General features: G+C 49.2%; 1 protein-coding gene across 1 annotated transcript in view; it reads left to right on the forward strand.

The window, feature by feature from the left end:
• Positions 1-16,365, forward strand: part of IQCH (IQ motif containing H) — a 112,092-nt gene that overhangs the window by 83,492 nt on the left and 12,235 nt on the right. Inside the window, exons 11-12 of the mRNA XM_040968459.1 lie at positions 8,732-8,899; positions 11,189-11,314. Of these exons, the coding sequence (XP_040824393.1) occupies positions 8,732-8,899; positions 11,189-11,314 (294 nt within the window). The remainder of the gene's footprint in view (positions 1-8,731; positions 8,900-11,188; positions 11,315-16,365) is intronic.

Consider the following 16,365-nt stretch of genomic DNA (forward strand, 5'->3'; position numbering starts at 1 on the left):
GCAGAGGAGGGTGGCCTGGAAGGCAGGTGCTACGCCTGAGCAGGGGGATTATTGGGGCCATCCCTTGGAGTCAACTCTGTGCTTCCTCCACCCTAGCCCCCACCACACAGGATCTCCCTCTAAAAAGTCCCCACTGGGGCCCCACACGGTGGCCTAGTGGCTCAAGTCCTCACCTTGCATGGGCCAGGATAACAAATGGCTGCCGGTTCTAATCCCGGCTGCTCCACTTCCCATCCAGCTCCCTGCTTGTGGTCTGGAAAAGCAGTAGAGGATGGCTCAAAGCCTTGGAACCCTGCACCCACATAGGAGACCTGGAAGAAGTTCCTGGCTACTAGCTTCTAGCTTCAGATCAGCTTGGCTCTGGCTGTTGTCAACCACATGAGGAGTAAACCAGTAGATGGAAGCTCTTTCTCTCTGTATCTCCTCTTTCTGTAGACCTGCCTTTCCAATAAAAATAAATAAATCTTTATATTTAAAAAAAACTTTCCCATGGGTGGTTAATTCCAGCATGTCCAGTTGTCCTCCCAGCCTGGCCTTTGGCCACTAGAGTCCGGGGCCCCAGCGAGATGGGTCACAGTGAGTCACAAATGCTTGCCCCCCAGCCCTAATTCCAAAACTGGGCCATTAGTAGACCACTGGCCTTGTCTGGAACCTCGAGCACTTCAAATACAAAAATCAAAAAGCAAACAAACAAGCAAAAGAAGAAGAAGAAAACAAAACCAAGCCAAGAGTGGGGCAAGCATTGTGGCAGTCAGCTAAACCACAGCTTGCCACACCCATATTGAATGAACTGCAGGTTTGAATTCCACCTGCTCCATTTCCAATCCACTTCCCTGGAAACGCGCCCTGGGGAAGTAGCAGACAATGGTCCAAGTGATTGAAACCCACATGGGAGGCCTGGTTGGAATTCCTGGCTTCTTGCTTCAGCCTGATCCAGTTCTGGTCATTGCATCCACTTGGGGAGTGAACCAGCACGTGCAAGAACTCTGAAGAAGTAAATCCATCTTCTAAAACAAAGTGAGCTGAAGCTAAGAAAGCCTTGAGGCAAGTCTGCCAAGTACCTATGGGTCCCCACAGCTGTGGCACTGTGACTGTTCAAGGAATGTCACTTGATCTGTGCATCAGCCTCCTCATGGCCCCTCACCTACTCTGGTGCCTGAAAGATGAAAACTTCCCCAAGGGTCCTCATGTGCACTTGGTGATGATGTCCCCCGACGAACGCGGGGCCTGAGCACATCTGTCTGTAAGCGCATGCTCTGCCACCCACGCATCACACCTGGCACCAAGAAGAGGCAGGGGCAGACAGCCTGCCTGTGTCTGCAACACCCGGAGCAGGTTGTTATCGCATCACCCTGAAGCTTCAGCTGTTCAGCTTGGAACCTGGGTCCAGAGCTCTGCTGAGCAAACTTGCCTCTGCCGCCCCTGCCTGTGCCTGGTCCTTACCCACCCAGGCCCCTCCGGTGCTCCTTCCCAGAGCCCAACCTCCAGGGCCCAGCCCTGCGGCAGCCGGGGCTAGGGAGAGCAGCGACCTCTACTGCATCTCGCCCCTCCCCAACCCTGTGGGCTCCATCACCTTGATGGAAGCTGCACTAGACACCTTTGTGGCGAATCCAAGAGAAATAAAACTCAAGGCACAAATGCGTCATAGGCATTGCTTTTTTTTTTTAAGAATTGCTTGTTTAGGGCCCGGCGTGGTGGCACAGTGGTTAAGGTCCTCGCCTTGCACACCCGGGATCCCATATGGGTGCCGATTCTACCCGGCAGCCCCGCTTCCCTTCCAGCTCCCTGCCTGTGGCCTGGGAAAGCAGTTGAGGACGGCCCAAAGCTTTGGGACCCTGCACCCGCGTGGGAGACCCGGAAGAGGCTCCTGGCTTCGGATTGGCATAGCACCAGCCGTTGCGCTCACTTGGGGAGTGAATCATCAGATGGAAGATCTTCCTCTCTGTCTCTCCTCTCTGTATATCCGCCTTTCCAATAAAAACATAATAAAAATAAATCTTAAAAAAAAGAGAATTGCTTGTTTATCATTTAAAAAGGTAGATCATTAGAGAAAGAAAAGGCAGGGAGAATGATCTTTCATCTGCTGGTTCACTCCTCAAATGGTTCTAACAGCCAACCTTGAGCCCAGCTAAAGCCAAGCGCCTGGAACACCATCCTAGCATCCCCCAGGAGTGGCGGGGGCTCACAGCACTTGGGCCTTCTCCCGCTGCCTTGGCGGGTGCTTTGGTAGGGAAGTGATACAAGCCGGGTCTCAAGCCGGCAACCCAGTACAGCATGCTGGAGTAGCTTAATCTGCTGCACCTATTTCAAATCTTCTGGGAGTCCTGTTTTCACACACAACACTGAATAAAAAGAATTATAAATTTTTCATGAAATGCGACATAACAAAATGCTACCATTTTGGCACGCGATAAGTATAAAATCCTGTTGATACAATATCTGGCATGCTTTTTTACAGCCTCTGTCTTGGAAACCTGCCATGCATTTGATATCAGCAACACATCTCAATTTGGATCAGTTGTATGTCAGGCACACTGTAGCTTCCAGTGGCTAGTGGCTCCCTCATGAAACAGAGCAGATCTGGACTGCGCATGAAAGTCCAGAGGCAATTGCAGTTATAATTACACCAGTACCAACCTTGACTACTAACACTTGTTCTGTTCCTTATTTTAAAGATTTATTTATTTTTATTGGAAAGTCAGATTTACAGAGAGAAGGAGATACAGAAAGAAAGATCTTCCATCTGCTGCTTCACTCCCCAGTGGCTACAATAGCCGGAGCTGAGCCCATCCGAAGTCAGGAGCTTCTTCTGGGTCTCCCAAACAGGTGCAGGGTCCCAAGGCTTTGGGCCGTCCTCTACTGCTTTTCCAGACCACATACTGCTTTTCCAGACCACAAGCAGGGAGCTGGATGGGAAGCAGAGCAGCTGGGATATGAACTGGCGCCCATATGGGATCCCAATTCATGCAAGGTGAAGACTTTAGGCACTAGGCTACTGTGCTGGGCCTTGCACTTGTTTTATTCGCATCTAGCCTTTGCTGTGTATGCTTTGACCTATGCAGAGCTAGAAGTATTGCTGGCAAACTCTGTCCTCCTCCTCCTGCTTGTTTTGGGAGTCTTTCTACATCAAGTCATTGAAGGTCATTGATTGCCGTTGCCCCTCAGGATCCTGTTGCAGACTGACCCATCGTGGGCGGTGTCCTAGGCTCCTCATCCAAGGTTCAAACGTGGACAGTCGCTCTGGTCATGACCTTTCCAGCAGTGCTAGGAGGAGCCTTTTTTTTCCCCCCTTACTCAGCTCTTAAAACCTTGATGCGAATCTCAGTTCCATAGGCTCCTGGGATTTCCATTATCCTCTCCCCAACTCCCTCCTGCCTCACTGAGTTCCCCTATATCATTACTGTAGTTCTTCATACACAGTCATATGTCCATCATTGTGGGCATGGACAACGGCAGAGAGCCCAGCATCCTATTGTCAAGATACAGTAAACAGTTTCATTGGGAGTCCACCTTTGTCTGGAAGTAGAGATGCAGACTGCATTGTATCCTCACATCTGGATATGATAGTCTCCATTACACAGTTACTATACCTCCCCGTAAATGAAAAGCCACAAAACAAAATGAACAGCAGGAAGAAAAAAAGAAATTAATAATGCCATGAAGTTAAATAACATGCTACTGAATGACTAATGTGTCGCTGAAGAAATGAAAATCAAGAAACTTCTGACATTGTCTGTACCAACAATGTTGGGGTACACTTAAATAAGAGACTGATTGAATTATGCTTCCTTATGAAGGACCACACTATGGTAACAAAATGGGAAAAATCTGACAGGGGTGGGAGTTTTGGGGAGAGTCCCATCCTATACAAAAGTGTATCACATAATTCAAAATTAAAATATTAAAAAAAAGAAAACGATGCTACTGTATGATCTATGAGTCAGTGAAGAATTTGATCAGAAGAGGTATTTTGAAGAGATGAAATTAACAAAAAGAAAAATAATCAAAATCCATGAGATACTTTCCGCTGATCTTTGTTGGTGAAATGTGTCTCCTGTAGGCAACAAATGGATGGGCTTTGTTTTTTAATCAAGTCTATCAATCTATGATGTTTGTTTGATGAGTTTAAGCTGTTTGCATTCAGGATTAATACAAATAGGTGATAATTTGGTTCTGTCATTTTTGCAACCAATTGTTCATTGATTTAGTCTTCTATTGTTATTTTACTGGGATGTTCTTCACATTTGTCTTTGGTTTTGGTGGGTGCTATTCCTCTTCTCTGTCAAGAGAACATCTTGAAGTATCATTTGTAGGGCAGGTTTGGAAAAGACATACTCTTTTAACTTTTCTTTACTGTGGAAGAATTTTATTTAATTTTCAAAGACAAAGGAAAGTTTTGCTGGATACGTTATCCTGGGCCGACAATTGTTTGCTTTTAGAATCTGGAATATGTTGCTCTATTCTCTTCTGACCTGTTGAGTTTCTGTGAGAGATCTCCTGTGAGTTTAATTGGCATTCCTTTATATGTCAGTTGATTTTTTGGTGGTGCTGACCTTACCAGAACTTGTTGGCCGTTAGGCCTGAGGGCCACACAGACCTATTTTGAACTGTACAATGTCATAGTCCGTATTATTTTCCTGAGGGACCAGTGCAATGCACTGAGCTCAGTGAGTTCTCACCAAGCTCAGCACATGCACAGCTCATTGTTGTTCCTGCAGTCTTAAATGCTTTGCCACACTGTAAGAAATGGCGCCTGACGTGCCACTACTAGAGTTCTTGATCTGCTGGCTGCCAGGTCTGAGGGCTACCCGACCTATCTTGGGTGGAGCCTGTCAGATGCTACATTGTTGCACTTCACTGAGCCAGAAATGAGTTCACTCCCAGCTCAGTGCATGCGCAGTCCTGCCCCATAGCCCTTGCCTCCTTAAACGAAATGGCACCTAATTCGGTTCTAGGAGGGCTGTGAAATCCACCCTGTTCCTGCACTGCCCATCTAGGATCTGCTGCTCTGTCTCTGCTCCTGGTCAAATCAAACAGACCAGCAGGATGGACAATTCTTTGTCTGGGTCCATCGCCTGAGCTCCCGGGTAATGTCCCTTCCCACCTTGTTGCTGGTGGAGTCCAGTTGCCAGTGGAGTTCAGATTGCTGTTTGCTGAATGCCGCTGGGGTATCGGTCACTGCAACACCACACCGCTGTGTCCGCTGCTTTCCTGTGTCTGTCAGTCTCTGGGTACCCCTCTGCTGTCCTTCTGTTGTCTCCCACTTGCTGGAATGTGCTCTCCCTTCTTCACACTGCCTAACTAACATTCCTCTGTCTGTTTAAACATGTCCTTACCCTATTCCACCACCTTGAGTTTCCTAATCTATATATATTTGAGAATCTTCAATGATCAGCCAGTGATTTCTAGCTGAGGGCAGAGACGCCTGCAACATCTGGCTCTGTAACTGAGGGAACACCACTTTCCACACCAGAGTTGCTCTGTTTGTAGTAAATGGGTGAGACTGGATGATACCTTAGGGTCTCCCTAGGTCTAAGCTTCAGCAATGCTTCTCTCTCACTCTCACGTCTCATCAGTTAACCTGTCAAGCTAGTCATTGTAAGGTATTATAAACAAGTCTTGGCAAACCCGCCACCTAAACAACTTAAAGACCATCCCCTTTGCCCCATTCCCCATCATCAGGGCCACCATCCCCACTTGTCTAAATTTTGAGCTAAGGTGGGCATCGCGAACTGGTAACCAAGTCACCCCTTGGAACACCCACGCCCTATATTGCAGTAGCTGATCTAAGTTGTAGCTCCCTGCTAATGCACCCCCAGGGAGGCTGCAGACAATGGCTCAAGCCACTGGGTCCCTGCAAGTCACAGGGGAGCCCTGAATGGAATCCCTGGTTCTTGCTTTCAGCCTAGACCAGCCCTGGCTGTTGGGGGCATTTGGGGAGTAAGTCAACAGAAGAGGTTTTTCCATTTCTCTCTCCCCTCTCTCTCTCTCTGGCTTTAAAATAGAGAAATATTTGTAAAACATAAATATCTTTGATGGAGTGCCCAGGGTTGAGTTTGGTAAGCTCTAACTAATTACATTTGCAATAGGGTGGCTAATGAGACCCAACATACAATTTGTCCAGGAGGGAAGTATTTAAGAGAGTGGACCACCTACCAGCTAACATCGCTAAAAATGTGCTTTGGGAAACTCTTCCAGGAAATGCTTCTTGCAGGACATTAAGTGCGAAAGTCAGGACACCACTGGGTACCCCCCAGTCTGAGAGACCTAGGTTCGAGCTTCCTGCACCCTTGGAAGGCAGGGGACAACAGTTCCAGTACCTGACCCCGCCACCCACCTGGGAGACCAGGGCTGTTTTCCATTCCTGGGGATTTGGGGAAATGAGCTAAATGGCAGGTCTCTGTCTCTCAAATTTAAATTAGTTAATTAACCAACTAGTTAAAAGTAGTGTTTGTATGGAACATCATCATTTATAAGGCAATTTTAGGTGCTTTGATTTGATTTTGTTTTCAAAGCCACGCGTAGTAGGTCTTCATCAGCAGCTACATGATCATTCATGGATACCAGCACTGAGTGAACCTAAGGACCTTGTTCAAGTTCACACCCTTTGTGGGGGCTAGATTTAGACTCTCCAACTCCTCGGTTCTTATTCTCTCACCTACCCTGTGCCGCCTCCTCAAAAAGTACTTATCACCAAACTATTAATATTTTATTTTTGCTTGAAAGTCAGCATTAACAGAGAGGAGAGACAGGAAGTTGTCCCATCCACTGGTTCGCCCCCCACCCCTGTGGCCACAGTGGCCAGAGCTGGGGTGCTCCAAAGCCAGGAGCCAGGAGCCTCTTCCAGGTCTCAGGGACTTGAGAATTTGGGCTGTCTTCTGTTGCTTTCCCAGGCACATTGGCAGGGAGCAGGATCAGAAGTGGAGCCACTGAGACTCGAACCAGTGCCCATATGTGAGATGCTGGCACCACAGATGGAAGCTTAAGCAGTGTGCCACAGTGCCAGCCCCCGAAGCATTTTATTAAGGGTGCTTGGTGCATATCTGTTTCCCTGGGGTCACGGACACGTAGACCTCACCACAGAAACTGAGGAAAATGCTTGCATGTGTAAGTGGCAAGCTCGCCTGATTTACATCCATCCCATCTGACTTACATCTCATGCCACGCAGCATGAAATCTTAAAGTTGACAAATAGGACATTTTAGCACCACAACAGATCCTTGGCATTGAGTTGTTGTTGGTCTTTTTCAACAATTGTTGCAAATGTGATTGATTCGCTATTATAAAAGGGCATTACTGTGCGAATACGACTCCTGAAATTAGCTTCAGTTTAGCGAGGGGCCCTGCCAGCTTGACCCCTTAATATCCTTATAATGATGCCATTTACATTCAATGCTTACTCGAGTCACTCACTGCTAGATTTGTTTGGGAGGAGTCCACTCTGGGCAGATGTATTATGTGTCTTAACATACAGAGTTGGTGAACGGGGCACATGCAGGCCTTTCCGAAAGAGGAAAAAAAAATGTTTAATCAAGTATTTGGGAAAATGCATTCATTTCCAACTTCCTACAGTGAGACTGCATTACTGCTAATTACAATGTATTCCAGAAATGCCATACTTCATGCCGGCTCCACAAGGCATTCTGTGGCGTGGAGGACGTGAGGGATGGGAATGCTTTGATCCTGCGCAACTTCGGCTTGTAATTGAACTGGCAAATTGGTGCGGGGTGCGGATTAGCGAGGTGGGATCTGTGCGTGGAAACTGGAGCCAGGCTGGACCACATTCAAATCCCAGCACCTGGAACCCTGTTGGGACTTAAAAACAAACAAGGGAGCGGTTCCTGTGTTTGTGCCAGTTTCACGTCCACATGCTTTCCTGAAGCAGCCCTAACAGCAGCAGACAGACCCAGTCTGTTCCTGTCATCATTACGCCACCCTCTGCGCTGTACCGTCATTGACCACAGGCGTCTGCCGTCACTTCTTTGTTGGCAGAACTGTGCCTGTCGCTGACCCTGGACACGGCAGCAGCTTGCACAATGACGCATGTGATGAGGAGGGGGGGGGGGTCAGGCCAGCAGTGTGGACTGCCAAGGAAGGCCCTGGAGAAGCATGTGATCTGCCTCTGCTATGGGCAAATAGCACATCATAGTAGATGCTCACTAAATGCTTGCCACAAGAATGCATGGATGGTGCTTGGCTGTCTGGGAGCCGACAGGGACAAAACCAATAGAGGCTGCTTCTGAAGGTCCCTTCGTGTTTGCTGCACGGTGATGTTCAGCTAGAAGGTGTCATGGCCAGCTGGGAGCTGCGAACTCCCTTTGAAAATGGCTGTTGGGGTGATGCTTGCTGGCCAGCCAAGCATGAGGCTGAGAGAGGCCCTGGCTGGGGCCAGCCTGCCCACTTCTCGCCTGCCCCCCCACCACTCTCTCCTGCTGGGTATCCCGTCTGCCCTCACTTTCTCAATGGTGGCATTGCACTGGGCACCTTGGATGTGACACATTAAAGACAGGAAAACCAAAATCACCAGAAAGCCTCAAGGGCGGGGGGCGCTGGGGTTAGACTGGTCTGGGAATCTGTGCCTTAGGAAAGGATCCCAATCGCTGGGCAGAAAGGTGCAGGTACAGATGCAAAGCTGCAGGGGCACCAGCTCTGGGGGGTCGGGGTGCGGCTGTGCGGGGTAGGTGAGCGGGGCTTTCTCACCCCTCACCTCTCGGGCTCTTGTTCTAAACAGGTGTGGGCAACCGGTCTCAACATCTCCTACAGCGACCAGCTGGCCCTGACACAGCTCGCCTTGTACCTGACCAATGGCCGCCTGAATTGTGAGCTGAGCACCCTTGAGGTGCCCCGCTTAGCACCCAAGAAGGAGAAGAGGAGGTTCCTTCGCAACCTGCCAGTGCTGGTAAACGGCAGCCTCGGGGGTTCCCAGGGTTCACTTGCAGTCGTCTGCACAGCCGCTATGTGTGTGCGCATGTACGTGTGTGCGCATGCGCGTGTGCATGCCCCAGGCCCACCTCCTCCCAGACCTGTGGGAGCTGCGTTCCAGGAATACGCGAGAGTGGATAGAGGACCAGAGATAGCAGTCCTGGGACTGAAAGTCACATGGAGCAAGCATGGAACAGCCTGGGATTTTAAAGTTCCCCAGCGGTGGACCCTCCTCTGCCTTGCTTTTGGCTTTCATAACCTCTCCCTAGTATTTGCTGTTTTATTTATTTTTACTGAAAAGGTGCAGGGGGAGAGAGAGAGAAAAAGAGAGAACCTACTGTTGGTTCACGCCTCCGAACGCACACAGTGGTCAGGCAGGGCTAGGCCAGGCTGAAGCTAGAAGCCCAGAAAACTCAACGGAAGTCTCCTTCCAAGGACATGTGGCTTGACCTCCAATGCATGAACACACGCTGCAGTCCCAGTGAAAAACACATCTGAGTTCGCCCCCACTTCCTTAGGATTGTAGATTGATTCCTGCCATCTTAAGGAAAATCCCGACTTCCCAGCTTGTTTCCTCTGCCCGCAGCCACAGCTTCAATTCTCATAAATTCCTCTACTGTGGTAGCTGGGCTGGGGCCATGCACCAGTCAAGGGGAGCCAAGACCCAGGTTAGGAGGCACAGGTGGCCACAGCATGGGAGGCCATTGAGCTTCCGACCACTGCCCTGACCACTGCCAGGGATCCCTTCTGCCTTGGTTCCGTCCCCCAACAGTGGGCAGAAGACCCTCTTTGCAAATGAAGCTCTCCTTGAAATGCCTCTAGCCCAAGGAAGAACACCTGTGACTAACGGGGCCCCACCCACGTTTCCCAGAGCAGCCGCATCCTGCAGCCTTTCTGCTCCAGGAGCCATGGACTTCGCTCACACCATCTCCCAGCACTCTTCTTGCTAGAAGAGAAGTCCAGGTGGACTGTGGGGCAGGCCAGGCTCTCCCGGTTCTGACACTACCTGTCCTCCCTCGGCACCAAAGCAGCTGAAGTTCAGTGCCAGGGGCAGAGACAGCTTTCCAAGCCAAAGCCTTCCTAGTGAACCAAGCGTCACACCACCAACACAGAGAGGAAGCCAGAGGCTGAGATGGTGTTCAGCACGAGATGAGCAAAGATAATCTGCTGCAATTCTTTAAAGAATATGTTTTAATTGGGAAGTCAGATACAGAGAGGAGGAGACACAGAGAAAGATTTTTCCATCGACTGATTTACTCCCCAAGTGGCTGCAATGACCGGAGCTGAGCCAATCTGAAGCCAGGAGCCAGGAGCTCTTCCAGGTTTCCCACATGGGTTCAAGGTCCCAAGGCTTTGGGCCATCCTCGACTGCTTTCCCAGGCCACAAGCAGGAGGCTGGATGGGAAGCGGGGCTCCTGGGATTAGAATTATGGGATCCATATGGGATCCTGGGATGTGCAAGGTGAGGACTTTAGCCTCTAGGCTACCATGTTGGGATCAGCAATTTTTTAATGGTTTAAAAATTCTAAAAGATTTTGTTAGTAAGTTACAGATCTAGGAGAGATACAGACAGAGATCTTCCATTCATTGGTTCACCCCCAAATAGCTGCAATGGACCAGAGCTGGACCGATCCAAAGCTGGCAGCCAGGAGCTTCTTCTAAGTCTCTCCTGTGGGTTCAGGGGCCCAGGGACTCGAGCCATCCTCCTCTGTCTTCCCAGGTCATAAGCAGGGAACTGTATCAGAAGTGGGGCAGCCAGGATATGAACCGATGCTCACTTAAGATGCCAGCACTACAGGCAGAGGCTTAGCTTGCTGGCTTGCTATGCTACTGCTCCAGCCACAATCCACCACATTGAAGAATGTTGCTGAGAAGGCTGGACGCTGGGCTGCACGTTGCATAGCACCGTGCTCCTGTTTGCCCCGACTTGCCTGTAGGTTTCATTCCTAGCCACAGGCAACACCTGGGCATTTTCCTATAATCTTTGGGAACCACTTCCTGATCTGCAATAACTCAAATGACTCTATGATCACTGAGGGGAAGCGAGGCAGGTTCTAATGCAGAGCTAAACACAAAGTACTTTTGGTTCCAGAAAGACAGATGGAGGCTCTCAACCCGGTGCCCTGGCGAGACGTGTGCAGGCCCGCTCCCCAGCACATTCGCACTCACGCCATAGCCCCCTCTCTTTAAAGGAAGCACGCTTGGAGGGGCACACAGCCCAATTCTCCACCAAGCCAAATGCTCCTGAATGCTGATTCGCATCCAGCTCACCATGAGTCACACGGCAGCTCCTGCTTCGGAGGCTGAGGCAGGAGGCTTGGAGGGAGGCACGCTGATCCTCACGGGGGCCTCGAGCGTGACGGTGACGCTCATGTTGACGTTGATGGCGCGGGCAAGGGCACATTCAGGATGAATACCTCTGCATGCTTTCAGCAGGAGCCAATGCATTTCATAAGCAGCCATGCAAGGAAACCTAGCAATACCACGCTTTCTCTGGACTCCCGGGAGAGCGCAGCTCCAGGTCAGGAACAAGTGGCAGAACCAGTAAGAGCAGGCCTCAAGTCCATCTCCTTCACAAACACCCACGGGAAAACGTAGCCAGGGGCTGAGCAGTCGCAGACACACATGCTTGAGATGTGAAAAGGCAGCTGTACAACTTTTAATTGACGTTGTGTCCAGAATTGGCATAAATCGTGAAACTTCTCTGTCGGCGTTGTCTTGCTCTCTTTCTCCCTCTCTCTCTCTATTGGTGAGTGGCCGAAAGGGAACATCTTTCAAACCTCTTACCTCTCAAACATCTTAAAACAACCCAGGTCATTTAGATGCATTTTCCCCCACACAGGATCCGTAATGAATGATTAAGTAAAATCTTTTGTGTTAAATGATGATGTTAATAATGCTTGCGTCTCCTGTAATTTATTACGAGTTCTCGACGGCTTCGGGTTTGATTTTGATAGAATGCAGCCACAGCAGCGGAGTTTATGTGATGACTTTATTTTTAGAACTCCTTCTTGGAGGGTGCGCACTTCCTTGCGACTGCTGCTACTGTAATTATGTATAAAACCAATCACTCATTAGAGTTCGGATACATTATCTTCTAGACAGATGAGGCTAAATAAGCACCACATTAATAATTCAGGGAGCGGTTCATTATGCATTGTGGCTGCCTGCTTCATAACTGTACGCACGACAACCCTTAAACAATAGTTCCGTGTTATTGCAGCCACATCCGAGTTTACGCTTGTTAAACTGCTACTTGGATTATTTTATCAAACATTCATTTATTTGTGGTCCCCCCCTTCCTGCCGGGAACAGATTTTTGGAAGCTCCTTTTTTTTTTTTTTAAGTTAATGATTTGAGCAATGGGTGTTATTAATTCTCAGAATATTATCAACATGATTAATTTTCAGGCAGAGATTTACTGCATGAGGATTTCAACTATGTCAACGGAAATGCATCACTGTCAAAATGAGTGTCACGGGCGAAAATGGAACACGCGCCACACTTGAAGGGCCCAGCGCTCAGAACGGAATTGATTTAAATTGCGGCTAAAGCCAAAATTATATTCTCCAGTGAAAAGGACTATGCCGGGCTTCTTCCTTTCTTTCGTGGGAGTCGGTCTTGTTAGATGGTGATTTAGAAAGGGACTGGGAGGAGACCACACGTCCCTCCTTCACAGCACATCTATTCTGCCTTACTTAGACAGGGTTCACCTCCGAGATGCCCACGAGTCCCAGAAGTGGTCACCACCCCTAGCCCCCAAGAGACAACCCACACACCGCAGCCCTGCCTGGCCTGACCAACACCCAGTCCTGAATCATACGCTCACCAGTACAAGCGGCAGCCTACCAGGAGGTTCCCCAAGTTCGCCTACCAAGCCTACTCCTAGACCAGATCTGCGCGCCCTCCCCCTCCCCCCCAGAGTCAGCCTGTGTGTGTGCTGGTGAATGTTGCAATCCAGCTCACCCAACCCAATTCTTGGGTATGCCTGTGGGTGCTACAACCTGGACCAGTCTGGCCCATTCCCAATCCCAGTACCCTTGAAGTGTTGGTGAGTTCCATGGTCATGCCTAACTTAGCCCATCACCACCCCAAGCCCTCAAGCAAACCAGCTGGTATGGCAGTCCCACAGGACTGAGTACATGATCCCCCACAGAATCTGCTCCCAGACCCCAACCCAGTACTCTTGTAAGCTGGTTAGTGTCATGGCCCAGTCTAACATGGTCCATCCTCTGCCCCAACACTGGCAGGTGCTGTAGTTGAGACCTGTCAGACAGGCCCCTCCCAACCATGCTTTTCATGTATGCCAGTAGGCAGTGGTCAATACCAACTAGCCCAGCTCAGGTCTCCCACATGGACAGATGTATGGTCTGGCCCTAAAAGATCCTCCAGTTTCCCTCTGAACTACCCAGTCCTAGGCCCATCATTTACCTGCAAGTGCAGTAGCCTGGTTGATGGAAGTCCCCAGAAGTCATTGTCACCTGTCACATTCTCCCTGAGCAGTCCTCCCTTCCACATCTTCCCAGACCAGCTTCCCTGAGCAATCCATGGCCCCCATGCCTACCACCATACAGATCCCAAAGTCCAGTTCTCTGGCAGTGTGCCATGCCAGTGTGCCTCCCACACAACATTAAAAGAAAATAGAATAGGCAGCTATGCTGGCACACTGTATAGCATTAACCAGGCCCAGAATGCCTGCCTAGGTACTTGCCTACATACAAGGAAACATAAACAGTTGCCTACAGTTGGTGCTAATTGCTTTTTCTTTTTAAGTCATTGTGTCCTGTATGGTGCTCCCTATATACAATCATGGAACACGTTTATTAAGTACACGTTAATAGCTCTACCAGGACTTTCACTCAGCTTCAGGGACACAGAGGACATCTGACAACATCCCTGGCCTCAAGTTGCTGAGAAGCAAGGAAATACAGAGAGCAACATTGTTAGGAAGACGGATCACGCATGTCCAAGGAAAGACCACAAGGCATCACTTGTAACCCGCGTGAGGGACAGACCGTCCACCTGCTGCTGGAGTCCTTAGGAAAAGTAGCTGTGGCCTGGCAAGAACAGGGGATGATGCATGACTAGGGCAGTCGGGGCAGGCGCTGTGGTGTAATGGGTTAGGCCACTACCCACAGTGCCAGGATCACATACAGGTGCTGGTTTAAATCCCAGTTGCTCCACGTCTGATCCAGCTCCCTACTAAAGCACTTGGGAGAGCAGTGGAGGATAGTCAAGTTCTTGTGCCCTTGCACCCATGTGGAAAACCCAGAAGAAGCTCTTGGTTCTTGGCTTCAGATTGGCCCAGCTCTGCCACTTTGGCCGTTTGGAAAGTGAGCCAGCAGAAGGAAGGGTACTGTCTCTGTTTATCTCTCTTTCTCTCTTGCTGACTTTCTTCACACCTCCACCCCCCCCAATCTATAACTGCCTTTCAAAATAATAAAATGAATCTTTTAAAAAAAAAAAAACCTCCCTGTCCCCAGTAATTCCTGCTGAGTCACCCGGAGACTACCGTGCAAGCAGATTTCCCAGGATGTCATTCTCTGAGGATGATGTGACTATACTTTGTGCATCACAGAAAAAAATCACCTGCTCTACTCCAAAGCCTCCTGGGCTGGCAGCACCTTGCGGCACATTTTTGAAGAGGCTCTTGAGTCAGAGGGACATATACTGGCTGCCTTATCTATTTTTTTTTTTATTCTTTCTCTTTTGCACTCAGTAAGCACGGAATGTCTTTTCAGTGTTAGCATCATGCTCAACTTACAGCTTCGCATGCTGAGTAGCACCTGCCCCAGACATGCGAGGGAAGCGGCCAGGAGGTCAGAGTGATAAGAACAAACCGTGGTGAGGCGGGAGAGGGTCAAATAGGGTTTCTCTTAAAGAAGATCCTCCGAGACCAACTATGTGGCACAGCGGGTTTAACCACCACTTGTGGCACTGGCATCCCATATCAGTGTGCCAGTTCAAGTCCCAGCTTCAGATGGAGCTTCTTGCTTACACGCATTGGAAAAAAACAAATCCTTAGCAATCCCTGAGCCCCAGCAACCCATATAGGAGACCCAGATGGAGTTCCTGAGTCTTGACTTTGGTCTGGTCCAGATCAAATAAACCAACAGATAGAAAATCTAACAAAAAAAAAAGTGTGTGTGGGGGGGGAAGGGACCTAGCAGCGTGGCCTAGCGGCTAAAGTCCTCACCCTGAACAAGCCAGGATCTCATTTGGATGCCGGTTCTAATCCCGGCAGCTTCACTTCCCATCCAGCTCCCTGCTTGTGGTCTGGGAAAGCAGTCAAGGACGGCCCAAAGCCGTGGGACCCTACACTCAAATGGGACACCTGGAGGAGGTTCCTGGCTCCTGGTTTCGGATCAGCTCAGCACCGGCCATTGCAGTCACTTGGGGAGTGAATCATCGGACAGAAGATCTTCCTCTCTGTCTCTCCTCCTCTATGTATATCTGACTTTCCAATTAAAATAAATAAATCTTTTTTAAAAATCTCTCTGTGTCTGTCTCTGTCCCTCCCTCTGTTGTTCTGCCTTTGAAATAAACAAATATATATTTTTATATATTTTATATATTTTATTTTTATATATTTTTATATATTTTATATATATTTTTAAAGTTTTTTATTCTATAGCGCTATATATTTTAAAGTTTTCTATTCTATAGCGCTAGGCCCAATGGCTGGGCCTAGCGCTATAGCATAGTGGTTAAGGTCCTCACCTTGCACACGCTGGGATCCCATGTGGGCACTGGTTCTAATCCCGGCGGCCCCGCTTCCCATCCAGCTCCCTGCTTGTGGCCTGGGAAAGCAGATGAGGACGGCCCAAAGCCTTGGCACCCTGAACCCACATGGGAGACCAGACCAGGAAGAGCTCCTGGCTCCTGGCTTCTGATTGGCTCAGCTCCAGCCGTTGCAGTCACTTGGGGAATGAATCATTGGATGGAAGATCTTCCTCTCTGTCTCTCTTCCTCTATGTATATCTGACTTTCCAACTAAAATAAATAAATCTTTTTTAAAAAAAGTTCCAATGGTTACAAATAGGACAACACTAATGGAGGTGCCTAACTCACACTGCATTAGCCAGAGGGGACCTAATGCTTCTGTAGATATGGACTATACTGCTGTTGATGGATGCTTGGATCCTGGCAATGGATGGGCTGTTGATGTGATGCTTGGATGCAGTACTGACATCGGTGTGGAAGGCAAAGGCTGCATGGTAGAGAAGCATGCCACCAGAGGCAGCCAGGAACTCTGTGTGTGTGTGTGTGTGTGTGTGTGTGTGTGTGAGAGAGAGAGAGAGAGAGAGAGAGAGAGAGAGAGAGAAGAGTACAGCGTGCAGGAGAAGGACAGTCACCCTCTATGGGACGCTCAGTCTGCCCTAGCTCCCCTGTGTCTTCTTGGGTGACTACAGGCACGTGTCAAGTCACTGGGACCCCAGTTTT

The sequence above is a fragment of the Ochotona curzoniae genome, unplaced genomic scaffold, assembly GCF_017591425.1.
Source record: "Ochotona curzoniae isolate NIBS_2020 unplaced genomic scaffold, NIBS_Ocur_1.0 scaffold_4701, whole genome shotgun sequence".
Taxonomy (NCBI): Eukaryota; Metazoa; Chordata; class Mammalia; order Lagomorpha; family Ochotonidae; genus Ochotona; species Ochotona curzoniae.